At 41.9% G+C, this 19,324-nt stretch overlaps 1 protein-coding gene across 1 annotated transcript in view; it reads right to left on the bottom strand.

The window, feature by feature from the left end:
• The window catches only part of LOC126268224 (chymotrypsin-2-like), a 210,012-nt gene extending 190,925 nt beyond the window's left edge, over positions 1 to 19,087 (bottom strand). Inside the window, exon 1 of the mRNA XM_049973859.1 lies at positions 19,010 to 19,087. Within this exon, the coding sequence (XP_049829816.1) occupies positions 19,010 to 19,064 (55 nt within the window). The 5' untranslated portion in view covers positions 19,065 to 19,087. The remainder of the gene's footprint in view (positions 1 to 19,009) is intronic.
• Between the last annotated feature and the right edge of the window lie 237 nt (positions 19,088 to 19,324).

The raw sequence follows: 19,324 nt of genomic DNA, 5'->3' as shown, positions 1-19,324 counted from the left end.
AAACGATCATATTGACAATGGTCCTAGGTTCGTTAAATGTTCTCATCTCTTACCACATCAAGGTATACCGAAGATCAGTACTCAGACAGAATCTTCTCTCATCCAAGAAGAGCAAGCCACCACATGCCTCGTTGGCAGTGGCGCCGACTTAGGGGGGTGGGGGGGGGTGGGGGGAGGCAAGGTACTTTGTGCCTCCCCCCAATAGTTAAAAGTATGGGCCTCGCCCCCCTTCCCCCCCCCCCCCCCAATATTCAAACATGCATTTCTTTCCGCTCTCTCCCCTTTCCTGATCCTTTATTGGGAAATTTCTTAACACTTGCACATGCATTTTTTGCATAATAGTATGTACTGGTAATGATTATGTAGGAAAAAATACCGATTTTACGAGCTATTGCGTATTCCTTTCTGCTACTCCTTCACCCTGTGCATATGACGAACTGTCGTGACAGGGTTTGTCCCCTGCATCTGTACTATTCGCACACTTTTACTGTACGGAGATATGCAAGGAACGAAAGCTCACTATGAGCTCGCAGCGTTTTGGCTGCTAGGACGAGCCCCACTTCCTCCCACAGCAGCCTGCTAGCAGCTTGTAGAAGAGACTAATGAGCAGTAGTGACACCGTATTTGACGGCGATCACTAGAAGGACTAGGTAACGTTAAAGACTCGTCATTCATTTTTGTAAATTCTATTGACAATCAATAGGTACAACACCACACAAATCAGCACCGGCTCCAGGGATTTTGCCGCCTCGCGCGAACATGTCAAGCGCCCCCCCCCCCTTTTCGACATATTCAACTTTTCCCACAATATATTTCATACATGACGCCTTATTTTCACATATCACACGCATTCGTCTCTTTGTTGTGAATATGTCTTTTAAGATCAAGGCAGCAGTCAGTGATAAGTTTACAGTGCAATACATTTTAAGACATTTTTGTTGGAGGAAACGTTTCTGTCGTAAATCGGAACACACTGTTTCTGTACCATAGATAATTTTCAATAAGACCCTTGATTTTATGAATTCCTTCATTTACACTAGATGGATTTGCCTCCCCCAAAAATCTGCCGCTCTGGGTGATGGCACGGTTCACCCTTTCTCCCCCCCCTCCCGCCTCCTCCCTAGGCAATAATCACCACTATTGTTACATTGCTACTTCTTGTTAGGCGCACAGTACTGTGAAGCAGGCCGAAGCTAATGCTGGCAGCGAACCTAAATATTCCGGAACTGGCCATTGCCTGTGATCAGGTAAGTCTTACTGTGACTTGGTTCAGTTGTTAATCTTTCGTCCCTTACTGTCCCGTTTAAAATGGACAAGTTTATAACTAGGAAGAAATGTGGCAAGTGTTAGCGATGGTGAAACTAGACCCAGTGCTGCGTGTGACAACAAAGACACAGATAGTGACGGAACTGTGGCAGTGACAAGAAACACTGTTCCCAGAAAAAATCAATGCTGTTATCAGCCCTCTTGGAAACAGCAATTTGCATGGATCGATTACAATAAGGTAAGAGATGTTTTTTTCGCAAAATTTGCAGACAAATGTTTGAAAAAAATCGTTTTCAGTTTTCTCACAAAATGGAAAAAACTTGCATGGAAACCTGTTTTTCAGACTGGAAGAAAGGGGTAGAAAAGTTGAAAGCGCATGAAGCATCAGGCTGCCACAGAGAAGCTGTACTGAAATTCAAATCCTTAAAATCGAATGTCAATGTATTTAGCCAGATTTCCAAAGAAAAACTGACACAAATGAAAGAAACCCGAGCTTGTTTACTAAAAATCATATCTTCCCTCCACTATTTAGCAGTGCAGCGACTTCCAATACGTGGGCATACTGATGAAACAAGTAACTTTGACAATTTATTACGCTTTCTATGTGAAGATAACCAGCTACTTTTAAGATGGCTACAGTGCGAAACTTACAAATGGACAACTCATGATGAACAAAAAGAAATTTTGGAGATTTTAAGCCATACACTTCTTAGAAAATTATTGGAGGATATCAAGAGTGCAGAGTATTTTGCAATAATAGCAGACGAAACAAGAGACATAACCACCAAAGAGCAATTTAGTATCTGTATAAGATTTGTTGATGCCTCGCTGGAGATAGAAGAATATTTTTTAAGGCTATACTCAACACAAAGTACCACAACTAAGGCTCTGTTTGATACTTTTTACGACATTTTAAGACGATTTGATTTGCCTACATCTAATTTTAGGGGCCAATGCTTTGATAGTTCAGCTAACATGGCCGGATTATATAATGGTGTCCAGGCAAAGTTTATGGATATGGAGACGAGAGCTATGTTTGTGCACTGCCTTGCATACTGTTTAAATCTAACACTTCAAGACCCTGTGAAAGCAGTTCCAGAATGTCGAAATGCATTGAATGTTATGAAGGACTTTATACATTTTGTGAGAGGTTCACCTAAACGGTTAGATATTTTTCCTCACCTGAAGGCAGATTTGAAACCACTCAGTCCTACAAAGTGGGCAGTAAGATACGTAGCAATGTCTTCAGTATTGTCCAACTATACAGAACGTCAGGATTTTTTCTAAATGTTTCAAGAAATGACAATTCAGACACTGGGGCTAAAGCAAACGGCTTTTTGATTAATATGTAGACATATGATTTCTTTTTCATGTTATCACTTTTGGTAAAACTGTTTGGTCACATTGATATAGTACACATAGCACTACAGAGGAAATCCCTAGACTTAGAGGAGGCCAATAAGATGATTTCCACTCTTGTAACTTCTATTAAACTTAAGATAAACAATTTTGAATCATTCTGGGGTGAAGTAACTTCAAAATGTCAAGATATGGATGTTGATTCCCCAAAATTAGCCCGTGGGAAGAAAAGTCCCTAAGAAATGATTCCATCAATTCATCTGTATAAACGTTTACTGAAGTATGTGACAAATATAGAAGATTGTATTATGAAACAATGGATACATCTTTCAGTTTCTTGGAATCACAGTTCAAAACTCAATCATTGATGTTTGTAAAGCAAATTAAACAATTTCTTCTTAGTGGTAACAAACAGTCATTCGATATTTTATCTTTTTACGAATCAGATATAGACAAAGAACACTTGCTTCTCCACTGCAGCATGTTTCATGAGATTATCCAAAGTAGTGATTCTGCGAATGTTAGTTCATTGGATGACATAGGGAAATATCTAAAACAGGAGAACCACCTGTTGGACCTACTGACTGAACTAGTGAAATTCATACATGTAGTGCTGACGATTCCAGTAACGTCCTGCACCGCTGAGCCATTGTTTTCTTGTCTGCGGAGGGTGAAAACGTATCTTCATTTTATAATGAGGCACGATCGTCTTAATGCCATCACCCTTCTCAATGCCCATAGAGATGAATCGATGAAACTCAACCTTGATGCCATATGTGACGAGTTCATATGCAGGAATGATCTGAGGAGGAGTACATTTGCCATAAAAAATTAAGGTATGTTTCTTCAACTTTATTTATGTATTCGTTTTGTACCACTTCTGACCTATACTCTGACTGAAATGACATTGTGATGGACGTTTCAGTGGGTCGAGGGGTAGGAGCTTGTCGCCAGCCAATCTAAGTTTGCATGATTTTCATTATCCTCACAATCTTCTTTTTATTTCTTGAAAGTTGGTATGCTGTGAGGGGAATTTCCCAAGAATATAATGTCATAGCTGAAAAGGGAAAGTATGCGTGCATAATACACCTCTCTCCTTCAGCACTTGTTCCATATAATTCTCATTGCATAGGTCATATAAGATAGTATAACTGCTGTAACGTAATATTTGCGGCAGTTCCCAAATATGTTGCTTGACGATATTTAGTATAATTTTAAATCACCAAGAACACACGCCACTTGACCTGCTTAAGACTTCTTTATTGACTTTACTTAGCAGCTACCCCAGAAACATCACATCTTTGCTACCAAAGAATAAATAAAAACAAATTTTAAAGATATTACATCATGTTATCATGAACTATAACTATTTACGGTCTTGGCAACATCATAAAATATAAAAAATCCATTTAGATTTCACCACTGTTGCCTTTACACTACTACCCCACCAGTAACATCGTTACGAATTAATACATGGTGATGAAGGAATTTTCTTAAAAAAAATTAGCACAACATTAACATGAAAACAATAAAAAACATATTGTAATGACAAAAGATATGATACAAAAGAATTACAAAAACTTTGTACAATGTCTGGTATGATATTTTATTAATTCTCCACAGAGACAACTGCGCTAAGAATCGAGGTGGGAACCTTATAATCCATCCTGACTTTGATACTCTGATATTTGGACATGGTTCCTCTGTGGGATGTTGTGGTTCAGTGTTCTTGGAAAAGTTTGGAAGTTCCCTCTCTGATTCCCATTTTTCTTGCAGGAGATAAGCGGGTTTAATTTTGTCCACTGACACATTTATGTGTTTGCACTTCCCCTTAATAGTGAAATATTTTTCATGTCTTGGAATGACAGGAAAGGGACCATCATATGTAGGTTATAACCCTGTCACATCTCAGGGGAACAGGTTTGCAGATCTTTTGGAACAAATACTTATCTTGATTTGCTTTGTATAGGCCTACTAGGTTTCAGATGAAGCATTTGCTTTTGCAAATTAGATGCAAATGAATCAAGGTCAAACTTTGTAGTGGACTCTTCAATAAATTCACCAGGAAGTCTTATAATTTTTCCATATACCATCTGTGCAATGGAATGGGTCGATGTTTCATCGCACTGCAGTGCACAGCCCCAATATTACAGTAGGCAGAATTTCTGTCCAATTAGAACTGTTATGGGCCTTGATTGCAGACTTAGGAGTTCTATGTAGTCGCTCAATTTTACGATTGCATTGAGGATGATTTGACGTTGTGTGCTGAATTTTCATTCCACATACTATGCCCAAATTATTAAACAACTGCGATCTAAACTGTGTTCCTTGGTCAGTGATTACTTGTGATGGTACACCAAATCTTGCAATCCAGTGCTGGTAGAAGGCTGTTGCCACTTTTTTAGCTGAAATATGTTCAAGTGATATGACTTCCATTAGCCAGCTGGAGTGGCCGTGCAGTTCTGGGAGCTGCAGCCTGGAGCTCAGCGACCGCTCTGGTCGCAGGTTCGAATCCTGCCTCGGGCATGGATGTGTGTGATGTCTTTAGGTTAGTTAGGTTTAATTAGTTCTAAGTTCTAGGCGAATGGTGACCTCAGAGGTTAAGTCGCATAGTGCTCAGAGCCATTTGAACCATTTTTTTTTACTTCCATCCAAGATGTGAAATGGTCAATAGAAGTCAAACAATAATTCATGCCATTAGAAGGAGGAAAAGGTTTGATGAGGTCAATATGCACAAGACTGAAACGTTCATCAGGTTCTTCAAACTTCTCTAGCAGTGATTTTGTGTGGCGAGTGACCTTGGTTTCCTGACAACTGATACAGCATTTAGTCCACTGTCGCACGTAACTTTTGATGTTTGACCAAATGGCTCTGCTGCTCAATAGTTTCACTGTTGTCTTTATGCCAGGATGAGCTAAACCATGAAAATGAAGAAATATTTGATAACGAAAAGGTTGAGGAATATAAGGTCTGATATTTGCAATGGATGTGTCACACAGCAATGCTTTCCCTGAGGGAAGTTGATATGACTTGAAGTTTGAGGAGTTGTTCCCTGTTTGGCATTGCTGTAGTTCTTGATCTTGTTGCTGGTCTTTGGCAATTTCATCATAGTCCAGTATTACTACTTCATCAGCTCTGGATAGGGCATCAGCAACAATATGGTCATGGCCAATGACATGACGAATATCGGTCGAAAATTGTGAAATGTACTGCAACTGTCTCATCTGTCGAAGAGATGCCTTATCATTGGTTTACTTGAAAACAGATGTGAGTTGCTTATGATCAGTGAATATTATCAAGTCTTTTCCTTCCAATAAATGCTTAAACTTTTTTACGGAAAGGTAAATTCCCAATAATTCTCGGTCATAGGTACTGTAACCCTTCTGTGATTTACTCAGTTTCTGTGAAAAGAATGCAACAGGTCTCCAATTTCCATTTTTCAGTTGCTGGAGCATAGAACCAACAGCAATATCTGATGCATCTGTACATAATGCTAGGGGTAACTCCGAGTTAGGTAAAGCCAATAATGCAGTATTTACTATATCTTGTTTAGATTTCTCAAACATTTTCTTTGCTTCTTCAGTCCGCTGAATTTGTCTATTACCCTCTTTCTTGTTCCCTTAAGATAGTCATGCAAAACAGCTTGAGTCTGTGCTGCATCTTTAAAGTAGCAACAGTAGTAGTTGACAATGCCAAGAAATCTGCGGAGCTCATGCAGTTTGTCAGGTAACTTATAGTCTAAAATTGCTTGCATTTTCTCAGGTAGTGAACAGGATCTCTCTGATGTTATCCAGTACCGCAGGATTTCAATTTCATTAACTCCAAAGGTTGATTTTGGTATGTTGATTCGAAGTCCATGGTTAGACAATCGCTCCGGGACTAGTTTCAGGTGTGTTCGGTGTTCTTCAATACTGGATGAGGCGATTAAATTGTCATGGAGGTAAGGAAACACAAAATCTAACTCAAACATAACTTCATTAATGAATCACTGGAATGTTGAAGGTTCATTCCACAGGCCAAAGCTCATGACATTAAATTCATACAGTCCAAATGGTGTGATTATAGCTGTTTTGTGCTTATCTTCTTCAGCAATAGGATTTGATAATAAGCCTTATAAAGATCGATATTAGAAAATATGTTTTTGCCTTGAAGAATACAATGGAAATCTTCTATTCTAGGCACAGGATAACGGTCTGAAATTATTCTTTCATTTAATTGTCTATAATCTCCACACAGACGTACTGAGCCATCCTTCTTAGGTACAATATGGAGAGGATTTGCCAATGCAGATTTAGATGGTCTAATGATGCCACTGTCTAACATTAATTTAAATTCTTGTTTTGCCATCGCCATGCACTTTGGGTCCAATTGTCTTGCCCTAGAAAACACAGGCGGACCTTCAGTGGTAATATAGTGTTTGACATCATGTTTAATTTCGCTAGGTACCAAATTAGGTTTAGCTATGTCTAGATACTGTAACAGTAGATCTGTAAATTTTTTGTTTTGGCTCATGGTGCTCAGGACGTTTTCCTCTGAGATTGACATAACTTTACCCTCAGCATTGAGCTTGGTTACATCATCTATTAATCTTTTATTATGGACATCAACTAATAACTGAAATTTATTCAAAAAATCGGCATTCAATGTAGCTTTATTGATCTTCGCAACTATAAACGGCCATTTAAATTGACGTCGCAGTCCCAGATCAATAGTACGAAGTTCGATTCCATATGTAGGAATTTCGGTACCATTTGCAGCAAACAATTTATATGGTGATGCACCATTAACATTTTCGTGAGCGGGAATTACAGGAACATCCGCCCCACTGTCGGCTAAAAATTGCAATCCAGCTTCTTTTTTTTTTTGTCGGTTACAGATAAGCGGGTTTTGCGACAATGGACTTGGGCAGCAGATCTTGCCACTAATTCAGCTTCCGGGTCGCGTTTCCCTTTTCAGTCCAGCTGCCCAAAGCTAAAGTGGTAATAACAGTACTTGCCCTTGGGGTCGTATTTATTTCTAGACTTACTACAACTTTTTTTACATTGACGCTCACAGCTTCCGTTACGAGACCTGCCTCGATAACCAGTTAACAACGCGGCCATTTGTTGCTCTAGCCCCGAAATTCTTGTCATCAAGTCACTCATTGTTATCGAAACATCCTGTTGGCTACAAGCACCACCTTTAGTGACGAACAATTCGTTCCGGGGAATTACTTCTGTTATTCTATCAACCATTATCGCCACCTATCCGAGTCCTTCGTCACTGACAATTAAAATGTTCCTTATAGAATCCGGAAGTTTTTCTAGCCAAAGTGCCTTTAGGACTTTTTCTGACACATCTGCACCTGCCAAGTCCTGCATTTTACGTAATAACTGACTAGGTTTTTCGTCTCCCAAATCAATTCCAGTAGCTAATCTCTTAATACGCTTATCTTCACTTTCTTTGAAAATATTCATTAGATGTTCCTTAGCCAACGAATATTTATTCGCATCTGTGCCGCAAATAATGTACTAAATATTCTCGATGTATTTTGGTTCTAATTGTGACACTAGGTGGTTAAATTTAGTTTCTTCTCTGACAATTTTGCAAATGCTGAACTGTGCTTCTACTTGACGGAACCAAATATCGGGTTTTTCACTCAAAAAAGGTGGAATTTTGATGCGAACCTTGTTTGCTTCCAGACGATCTTCGGAAACGCTCCCGTTTGTCGTCATATCTTCTTATTGTCACGTCGGGGTCACCAAATATAACTGCAATAATGTAATATTTGCGGCAGTTCCCAAAAGATGTTGCTTGACATCTTTGCTACCACAGAATAAACAAATTTTTTAAAGATATTACATCATGTTATCAGTAATGAGCTATAACTATTAACGGTCTTGGTAACTTCATAAAACATAAAAAGTCCATTTAGATTTCATCACTGTTACCTTTACAATAGCTTAGAATTTAAGAATGTGATGTGGGAATTCCATTTCAGGTTGTCTTGTAAGTAAAAAAAGCTATTTTGTTTCAGTAACACTTATTTTTTTGATTTTCCAAAGAAATATTTGGTTTTTGTGTATTTTTAATTTTGCTGTGTGTGGAATTGTATAGTGGCGGTGTTTTTTCTTCTTTTTTTAAGGGTTAATCAGTAGAAAATTCCTTACAAACCACTCTAAAATCTTTTCATTTGTGACTTCAGCATACAGCCTAAGAGCCTTCCTATTTCCACCTTTAATCAATACACAGGTGTCATCTCCAAATAGGACTGGTTTGGAGTGTCGAACATGTAGATGGAAACGCAAAGTTATCTGTCAAATGTAGTACCTAATAAAATGATTCTTGCCCCCTCCCCCCCCCCCCCCCACCCCAAAAAAAAATATTTTCAAGTCGCCGCCTCTGCTCATTGAACGAGCCCCTGTGCTCTTGGCACCATCATCAATGGTCGATGTGCGAGTATCAACAGAAAACAACATCCAGCAAAGGGACCACCATCATGCAGTCGCTTTGCCACTGTGGAGCATGCCTTGTAGTTCTGTTAAATGTAGTTGCAATTGTACCCACTGTTCGAGGTGGGTCTCTTCTTACCTGTTGCACAATGAAGCAGTCACCTGCTGCTGTAGTTAACTGTGTTCGATCACCTCCTCTCCTCTGGGTAGCAGTGCCCATGGTTCAGAGTGCTCTCCACACACTTGAAGCAATGATGTGAGCAATACCAAATTTCTGGAAGACACTCGTCACACATCCTCCTTCTTCCAGTTTTCTGATAATTCTTCCCGTGTGAAGTCATCCAATGTGACTTCCGGACTATATCGTCACAAACAACAACACCACATTAGCTGCTGACTAATTGTCACACAATGTCTTTCCAGTTCCTTCAACTGTTTCTTGTTGCGAGGCCAGCCCCATTTAGCGCTATACTCTCGCTGACCTCATACCATGTCCAGCTTTCTGTGCACAACTGGTAGACTTCTGGCAACAAGCTCCCACCCTTCCATTCATTTCCACAGAGTTGTCAAATATGCTATATTACTTTATATATATATATATATATATATATATATATATATATATATATATATATATCGTTCTTAAATTTTGCAGAGCAGTGTGCAGAGTGTTTCCGTATATTGTGGGACACAAAGGACGTGGACTTTAAAAATAGAATTAAGGAAGAGGAACTTACAGAAAATATTAGGGGAGACTGTGACGCAACTGACTCTTGAATAAGAAAAAAAAAATCATAATTTTCACACGACCACGCGTCCAAGAAAACAGAGGATAATTTGGTATGTGAAACAAATTTTACATTTTACAAATAGCATTTACTACTTTTATTACAAATGCAATGCATTTCCTTTTTAACATTAAAAGCTCAGCGAACATTTAAAGACGGTTGTATTGCCAAATTACTTTTCCTTCTGGCAAAATAAAGTTATCTAAATTCATTTCTCACTTCTTTGGCTAACTGTGGTCAGTTACGTATGTTTACACGTTCCAATATAATTGTTCTCACCCATCTGTCTTTGCGCTATTCTCCTTGCGTTTGTGAATCTCGAACACTTGATGTGCCAAGTGACACATAATCGGAACTGTTACTCTCTTCCGCCATTTAAAAGTTATGCAGGGCACAAATTACTTTGAAAGTTTTGCTCGGTTTTTCTGAGGTTAGTAGTTTATAATGTTTGAAACCGTGTGGAAATAAGTCCAAAATAGTTTCCAGAAACATTTCTTGCTCTAGAGAAGCATAACTGAGCACCCAGTTTTTCATTGGTCACCCTCTAAAAGGATAGAGAACCATAATACAACAAAGTAAGTTCATCTTAGCAACAATGATGATGGTGGCTGATTAGTTCTTCCTGGTAATATTCAAGGAATTGCAAATTCAAATTATTTTGCTCAAGGCATTCTAACAGTTTATAACTATTAAGAATTACCCGTCAGACATCCTACCATTTCTGCCAACATTGAAGTGCAGAACTGTATAGTCTGGACTAATCAGTATTAACAACACAATATCGTGGGTGTCATTATGATTCAATCACACACTGCCTTCTTTCGTAGGAATGCATGTGACTACATGATTTACATCCATAGCACCAATATAGTTTGGAAAATTCCATCCATTTTCAAAACCATTAGCAATTTGTGACCTTTCTTTAACTGTTGAAGCTGCCTAACATATTGAAAATAGCCATTGATCTGAAATTTATTCACGTTAATAGAAATATACATAATAGAATGAAATTTTCACTCTAGAGCAGAGTGTGCGCTGATATGAAACTTCCTGGCAGATTAAAACTGTGTGCCGGACTTAGACTCGAACTCGGGACCTTTGCCTTTCGCAGGCAAGTGCTCTACCAACCTTTTTTTACCTCTTTTTTTCTTTATTTTTTTTCTTTTGTAAGAAAAATAAGATAAAAATAAAAACGCGGTTCCTCATCTTTATGGTCCAACAACGCCACCACTTTTTTTTTTTTTTTTTCTTGGGAACAGAAAGGCAGGGTAAACAAACAATCTTTTTTCCTTTTTTTGTTTTTGTTCGTTACATCTGCTCGGAGTAGACATCGTAAGACATTCATTTAAGTTCGTTGTTGATTGATTAGCTCAGTTTTTTTTATTACAGAGCTATCGTGCCGGTTTTTTTTTTTTTTTTGTTCGTTGTTGATCGTTGTGATTGGTCGTTGCGGACGTCACATGACATCAGGTCAAGTTCATTTGTTGATCCTTCCACTCAGTTTTTTTTTTTTTTATTACAGAGGCCAACCAGCTCTCTGACCGAACACGCTGAGCTACCGTGCCGGCGTTCTTTTGTTCGTTGCATCTGCTCGGGGCGGACGTCTTAAGACATCCGTTTAAGTTCGTTGTTGATCGATTAACTCAGTTTTTGTTTATTACAGAGGGCAGATAACCCTCTGACCGAACACGCTGAGCTACCGTGTCGGCAATTATTCGTACAATTGTGCTGTCCTAGGGATAAGAAAAGTATCGAGACAGCAAAAACAATTTGAAAACCATAAAATCAACGCAAAGGCCGCCGTCGTTTTTTTTTTTAACAGGAATAAAGTAAATGACAATCCTAGTCACGGGCGGACACCCCAGCTGTCGGGCGAATTGTGAAAAACACTTCCTAAAAAATTGGAAAATTAAGTCCTGCATTTCGTATGACTCCATATGAGCTCGTGTTGTTCTTGCAAATACATCCAATAATGCATCACGGACTTAATATCGTACGAATACAAATATTTCGTCGCATTCCCAGCGATCCAATTGACCGCATACATCTTTTGTTTGGGAAAAAAAGTCTTGTCCGGTAGAAAAGTACATCCGATGTGATTTCTGTGTAGTTAGTGCGCCGAAGGAAGGCCAGTATTCGACGCGTCAGCATCCAGACGTCCCTCTCTGCGCCACACACTAAACCATGTTCTTCCGTTGCTAACAGTCCACAGTTTGTGCAAAGAGGAGAATCGACCATATGAATTGTATGTAATCGACTCCTGGTCACAAGTTTACGGTTTATAAGAATATACCACACAGATCTCGCTGCTGTTGACAGTAATGGAGTATGCACTGCACATCAAATGTGGTTCCACGTTGTCGACGGGTATTTGATTTCCATTATGTTGCGGCCATGATGATCCATCAAGCATCTATATATCTCCTGAGTCGTGGGTATTCTCGTCGAAGGTACGTTCAGACGAACATAACTGTAATCAACAAGAAATGAGGCAATGTGTGCAAGAGAAGACGAAATATTGCCCACCGCAATAGGGAGTTCGTACGAAGGCGGAACAAGTACTTCTATCAGAGCTGACGTTATGATATGCTTTCTTTGTTGTCAATTTCGTATCATCGCTCGCATGTAAAGCGCCAGAGCTTTGTTTCGCACGTTTGTGAGGTTGAGGCCACCGTTCCGTAACTGTAGCGTTAACATATCCCTTGATCTTAAATAACATCCCAGTACTAACATAGTAACCAAAGGCAGCCATGAGGCGGTCTGCAATACCCTTCGGTATTGGTAGGATCTGCGTTAAATGGGGCAGTCGTGACGCTATGTGAACGTTGGTGTATGCCACACGTTGGATCATGTCAAAGGCTCTCAGTGAGTTGTTGCGTATCGCCAGACGAACATTCTGCAAAAGCCGCCGAGAACTCGCCGCCGCTGACCGCCGTAGTGAACGGGTAAATGTAATCCCCAGACATCTCAGCGATTCCACCGTCTGAAACGGTCCCGGTACGTCTTCCAGACCCCGTCCAATGTGCATAATTTTGGATTTCGTCATGTTAACGACACTGCCTGCCGCCGTCCCGTAAGAGTCTAGATGTTCAACAGACTGACGCACTTCATGTCCTGATCTGACAAGGAGGATCAGGTCGTCCGCATATGCGCGACAAACGAAAGCGTTCTCATTAAGCGCTATCCCAGTAAGTGAGCGCCTCATAACACACATCAGCGGCTCAAGCGCTTTCGCAAACAGCATTATGGAGAGTGGGCACCCTTGTCGGACTGAGCTATTAATAGGAATCGAGCCCGCTCCCCGACCGTTTACAATCACTTTCGATGTAGCCCCTCGTATTAGCCTCATAACGATGGAGATGAAAACTGGTGGAATCGCCATTCGGCTCATGACTGACGCCAAGAAGTCATGGTTTATGCTGTCGAACACACGATCGAAGTCCACCGATATCATCGCTGCTCGCATTTTACATGTTTCAGCAAGGGCGATAACGTCACGGTATTCACTTAACGCCGAGGAGATGTTGCTTCGCACCCCTAGGCAAGCCTGACCAGGGGATATTGTCCTGGATATCGTCAGCTTGAGACGAAACGCTAGGAGTCGTGGAAAGATTTTATAGTCGGTGTTAAGCATAGTGAGAGGCCGATATTGATTAACACTGCGACTCACCGCCATCTTCGGGATGGGAAGAAGAAAGCCCGTGACAAAATCCGACGGTAGGCGCATGTCCGGACGCATCGCCTCATTGTACATCGACACCAACTGTGGCATCATCATGTCCACGAATTCTCGATAAAACTCTAGCGTAATCCCATCTGGCCCTGGTGATTTATGGGCCGCACCTTTTGTGAGTGCCATCTTTATATCGTCTTCTGTGAGTGACTCCATAAGCGCTGCCTTATCCGTCTCTGTCAGTGTCGTTTGCAGATGTTGCAGTATCTCTTCCCCCACCAGACGGTCCGTCGGTGTACCTGCATAGAGGTGGCGGAAATGCTCTAAAATTCATTTGCAATGTCACGTTGTCTTGTCAGTTGACGGCCATCTAAACCGTGGAGCACTGTTACCAATGCCCGGCGGTAACGTTTATGTTCCCGCGACACATGGTGCATCGATGTACGTTCCCCAGTGATGGTGTCGAGACATCTTGCCCGTAATGGGATGCCACCCAGTCGTCGTCACGTGATCGATAGGATTTGTGCCTCGACACGATGAACTTCCGCATGATGTTCTGCAGACGGCACCTGGAAGGACAGCTCACGACGCGTGGTATAATAATAATCAAGAGTGTCTCTTTGCCATCTCGTCTTATCCCGAGCATACTGTATGAGAGCTCTTCTTATTGCCGGCTTAGTACACTCGAGCCACCATTGAAGCACGGAGGTATATGTTGGTAGACGGCGTTGACATGTGGCCCATACCTCTCGACTCTCTGACGGCAGTCGGGGTCCGTCAAAAGTGACGAAGTGAGCTTCCATGTCCCGCGGCTTCTCCACACACTTTGCCTAGGGAGTGATATGGTACAAATGTAAGCCAGATGATCAGTAAATGCCGCAGGCCATCGTTTCGCGTCGACCACCTTATCCTGTAGGCCAACCGAAACAAATATTCGATCGAGTCTGCTCGCCGAGTGACTGGTATAAAAAGTATATCCCTCACGGTTCCTATGAATCATGTCCCAGGTGTCGCTTAACTCCAGATCCCGGCATACCACATGCAATTCAAGACAGGTATTGTAATGTGGAGTCTGGTCTTTTTGTGCTAAAACGCAAATGAAGTCACCACCTATAATGAAATGATCGAATCTGCCGGTAAATAAGGCCACAATCTCTTCCGAATAATATCTCGCACGCGCCCGTCTGTTGTCTGTGCCGGAAGGGGGATAAACATTGAGAATGCGAATTCCATTCACAGTTATCGCCAGTCCTCGTGCCAGGTCGCGAACCGGAATCCCGTCCCGGACCAATATCGCCGTTCCACTGTCGTTGTTCGAGTGCGGCGAGGTGTAGGAGATGTATCCATGGACTTCCTGGAACTCAGGAATGTAAATTTCCTGCACCATCAGTATATCCACATCCGACGCGTATATCATGTCCATAAATAACTGCTGTTTCACGGACGATCTAATGGTATTAACATTCACTGTCTATATTCTGTATGCCTGGGGTCGAGTAGCTATCATCTCCACATGATATTAAAATGACAGAGTTTCACCGTATCGACAGTCCCTTTGCACATCCGCAGAGGGTCACCCGACGGACGAGTCCCTGCGGCATTAGGTTTCTTGAGATGCGGACGGATGCGAGTCCCCACCAGTAGAATGGTCCGCATCGGTGATTTCGTCGTCCTGCTCATACCAGCTGATATTATTGGGGTGCTCCAAATTTTCCTGTGAGGCATTGATGAGTGGCATCTGTTGTTCTTTCGCAGCGTTAGACTCCACCGCAGAAGGAGTAGCAGGCCCCTCAGCGGATTCGTCGTCTGAGCGACATGACATCTTTTCACTGTCCGAATTCATATGGTCTGCGAGATCCGAAGCTTGTGGTTCCTAGTCAGACAAGTCCATAGTGTTAGACCCATCTGGGCTCCCAAGAAGAGAAGGGAGCGTCTCCGCAGAGTTTAGTCGGCGCTTCTTGCGGCGCTTTGGCGAGCTTTGTTTGCGGGCCCTAACCTCGGCGCCTGGTGTTGGTGAATCTTGTATCTCCTGCTGTCTCGCCGCCGCCACAACGCCCTGGGGCCGTTCCACTTCAGCTTCCATGCCTGTTGTGATGTTGTCAACCTCTTTCTGCACCACCTGTAATGTCTGGGATTGGAGGTTGGTCGGAGCCATTCCTTCTTCAGTGGGGTCCGAAGGTGCCTCAACCAACTGCGGCGTCGGTTCGATAGTGCGTTCCGACCTCGGCGTCACCTCCCCGCGAAGCGCCGGCACGTAAGTCATCGGCAGTGACGTTGGTGTAGTCGGATTCTGGAGGTCTCCGCTGGGGAGTTGCACGAGTCTCCTCTGCATACACGAAGATCGAAGATGTCCTTCGCCACCACACCCGGAGAACGTCTGTGGCTGTCCACCATGGATGACAATAGCTCGACAGCCTCCGGTGTTGATGTACGATGGCACATGTTTCGTAAGGGCAATTCGCACCTGTCGGACACCATTGAGGACGTGCTAAAATTTGCCCAACGTTCGGCCGTGTGACTGATAACTCTGCCATACGGCTGGAGCTATTCAGTGACCAATGATTCTGGTACCTCGAAATACAGCTCGAAGACTCGAATCGTACGCACGCCCAGGCCCGAATCAGCGACTAAAACTTCACCAATATGACCATCGCAGTGTCGGAACTGAAATCCTCGTTTGGCGGCTTCAATGATCCTATCGCATGCTGCGTCGTCAATCATCTTTACGTAAAGAGTGCTGCTCGCGACTGATAAATGAATTCCAATAATCTACATTTAATTAAGTTGCACTTCGTCCCTCAATAAACGTTCGATTTCGAAAGCCTTCGGTCTTGCATACTCGTTACAGAACGTGAACTGTATCGTGGTTTTTCGGAAACTGTGTGCCATTGCGTTCGATTCAAACAGTAACACACGCGAGTGACGACGGTGTAAACACCGCTTCTTCCGCGAACGTTCGTAGCCGGGACGTAAACAAGTCCGAGCTGCTCCGCGGCTAAACGCGGACTGAACTGAGCTACCCAAGCACGACTCACGCCCCGTCCTCACAGCTTTACTTTTGCCAGTATCTCGTCTCCTACCTTCCAAACTTTGCAGAAGCTCTCCTGCGAACCGAAGGTGGGAGACGAGATACTGGCAGAAGTGAAGCTGTGAGGACGGGGCATGAGTCGTGCTTGTGTAGCTCAGTTGGTAACAGCCGGCACGGTAGCTAAGCGTGTTCGGTCAGAGTGTTAGGTGCCCTCTGTAATAAAAATCTGAGTTAATCGATCAATAACGAACGGATGTCTTTCGACGTCCGCCCCGAGCAGATGAAGCGAACAAGCAACGAACGAAAGCGAAAAATATGAGACTAAAAAAAAAAAAAAGAGTAGGTAGATCACTTGCCAGCGAAAGGCAAAGGTCCCGAGTTCGAGTCTCGGCCCGGCACACAGTTTTAATCTGGCAGGAAGTTTCAGATACATACTACATTATGACATTTATTTCAGGTATCAGATGCAGGAAACAAGGAAAATGAATGTGATACAGAAACTGTTTTGGAGGAAAAATGAAACAAAAGTCACAAGAACTTCTTTGCAAACGAATAAAGGTAATCAGGCCAATTCTAATGTTATTCTTAAGAATGCACTAGAAACTGTGCACAAGCCTGCTGACGAAAATCGGTTGTTTGGAGACTATGTGCCATCTGAGTTTAGAGCATTGTCACAAGGATCAAGCAAAAAAAAAATTGCAACATACATTTTTGTAAGTTTCTGCGGAGATTGCCAGCGCTACTGTTTGGATTTCTGACGACAAAAATTACATTTCAACAATGCATACGACGTCTTATGAAGTAATTATTTTATTTGGTCCCATCGAAATGAAGTTTTCACAAGATAATTGTTTCGTAAATGTTCTGTTTAAGTGGATTGTTTGAGTGAGCTTATGAAATACCATATTACTAACATCTAATTGTTATTCTCTTTGCAAACATTCAAATAAAGGTTCACAGCAGTCGAGAACGATGTGAGAAATCATATATATGGGTGCACAGAAGATATATGTGAACGAGTGAAAAGAATCTTCTGAGAATATGGAAATGGAGTCCCATGCTTCTTAGCAGAGCACAGGGGAACGACGTGGGAGATCCGCACTACCGACTAGGCAAGGTCCTAATGGAGGTGGTTTGCCGTTACCTTCCTCCGACCGTAATGGGAATGAATGATGACGACACGACTCCCAGTTATCTTGGGGCAGGTGAAGATCCGTGACCCTACTGGGAATCGAACCCAGGATCACATGCTCGAGAAGCGAGAACGCTACCGCGAGACCACGAGCTGCAGACTCTGAGAATATTTAAATTAAAGAAGTATGTATGTCGTTACTGAAAATAAATAGTTCGTTTTTTTGATACTTTAGTGTTTTATTCTCTTACCTCCTGCTAAAAATCTAAGAGTAATTAAAATGCCACCTCTTGAGGAAGTAGCTTGCTACATTTTTGTATTCTGTTTCCGAATAGTCGATTATTCAATGGACTAGAGTTGTTCAAAACTTGCTGACAACATTTTCAGAAAGTTTTTAATGTGATTGGTGTCCTCTGCTTTCAGTTCATTCAATAACGTTTCTTGAGAACTTCAAAATGTACTGGTACACCTCTGCGCCCATATCTGCACCAAAACACGTCTTCTTTCTTAAAATTTTGGTTATCGTCACGATTTTTTGCTATAATAATAATAATGCAATAACATTCCAGGCTGCTCTGGTTTTTGAGCACTTGCCTATCTCACAACGTGACTACTGCAAACATTTCACGACTGCTTGCGGCAGGTTCATGAAATAACTTTGCCCAAGCGACTACCAGAGGAAAACTTGCGCAAGTTCTTGTTCCAAAAGTTACTTGCGGGAATAACTTTGTAGTGGAGAAAAGGCTTAAAGCTACTTCTACATCCATCGATGACACTCCATCCAAGACAACGAGCTGAATCCTCCCTACCAAGAAATCCTCAATACAGTCACAAATTTCGTTCGCTCCCTGCACAGTTTCACTTTCGGTAACAGGTATAGGTGTGATACTAAGTCAAATGCTCATCGGAAGTCAAGAAATACTGCATCTACGTGATTGCATTGATCCATCACCTTCCATACGATACGCGAGGAAAGAGCGAGTTGAGTTTCACATGATCGGTGTTTTCGGATTCCATATTGGTTGACATGGATGAAGTCATTCTGTTCAAGGTACGTCATTCAAACCGAGCTCTGAATATGTTCTAAGATACTACACCAAACACTGTCAAGAATGTTGGGCAGTAGTCTTGTGGATAACTTCTGCTACCCTTCTTTCTCTTTTGTGGGCTAAAGTACATAAATACTTTTCCTACATTAATTAAAACTGCGGTCTTAAACATTCTGCGTTTCCTGGCACTTTGTATAAGGCGAAGTACACGTCTTCTTTCCCTTAATCACTTATGTGTAAATACAACATCAAACAATTGAAATATCTACTGTGTAATATTTACCGCAACAAATACCAGCGAAAAGCAGACATAACGTCGTCGCTATTAAACGTGTCATTGCGCTGTCCGACTGAGCTCTTATTCTAGGTATTTGTTGTATATGTACTAACCGTCGACCACTAAGAGCTATTTTATCTTCGCTACGATATGTAGTTTATCGGCTCGTGCGTCATGAGCTTTCTTAAAACAGGCGACGTTATTTTATCTGCGAACATTATGAATTCTTACCGAAAATCTACAGACGAAGGACACGGTCGAATAATTGTAGTGGCATTCCACGTCTACTCCAAGCGACTTTTGTGCCTACCGCGCTGTCTG

The sequence above is a fragment of the Schistocerca gregaria genome, chromosome 4, assembly GCF_023897955.1.
Source record: "Schistocerca gregaria isolate iqSchGreg1 chromosome 4, iqSchGreg1.2, whole genome shotgun sequence".
In the NCBI taxonomy this organism is placed as follows: Eukaryota; Metazoa; Arthropoda; class Insecta; order Orthoptera; family Acrididae; genus Schistocerca; species Schistocerca gregaria.
Note: the sequence above shows the minus strand (reverse complement) of the source record. Positions and strands in the feature narration are given on the sequence as shown.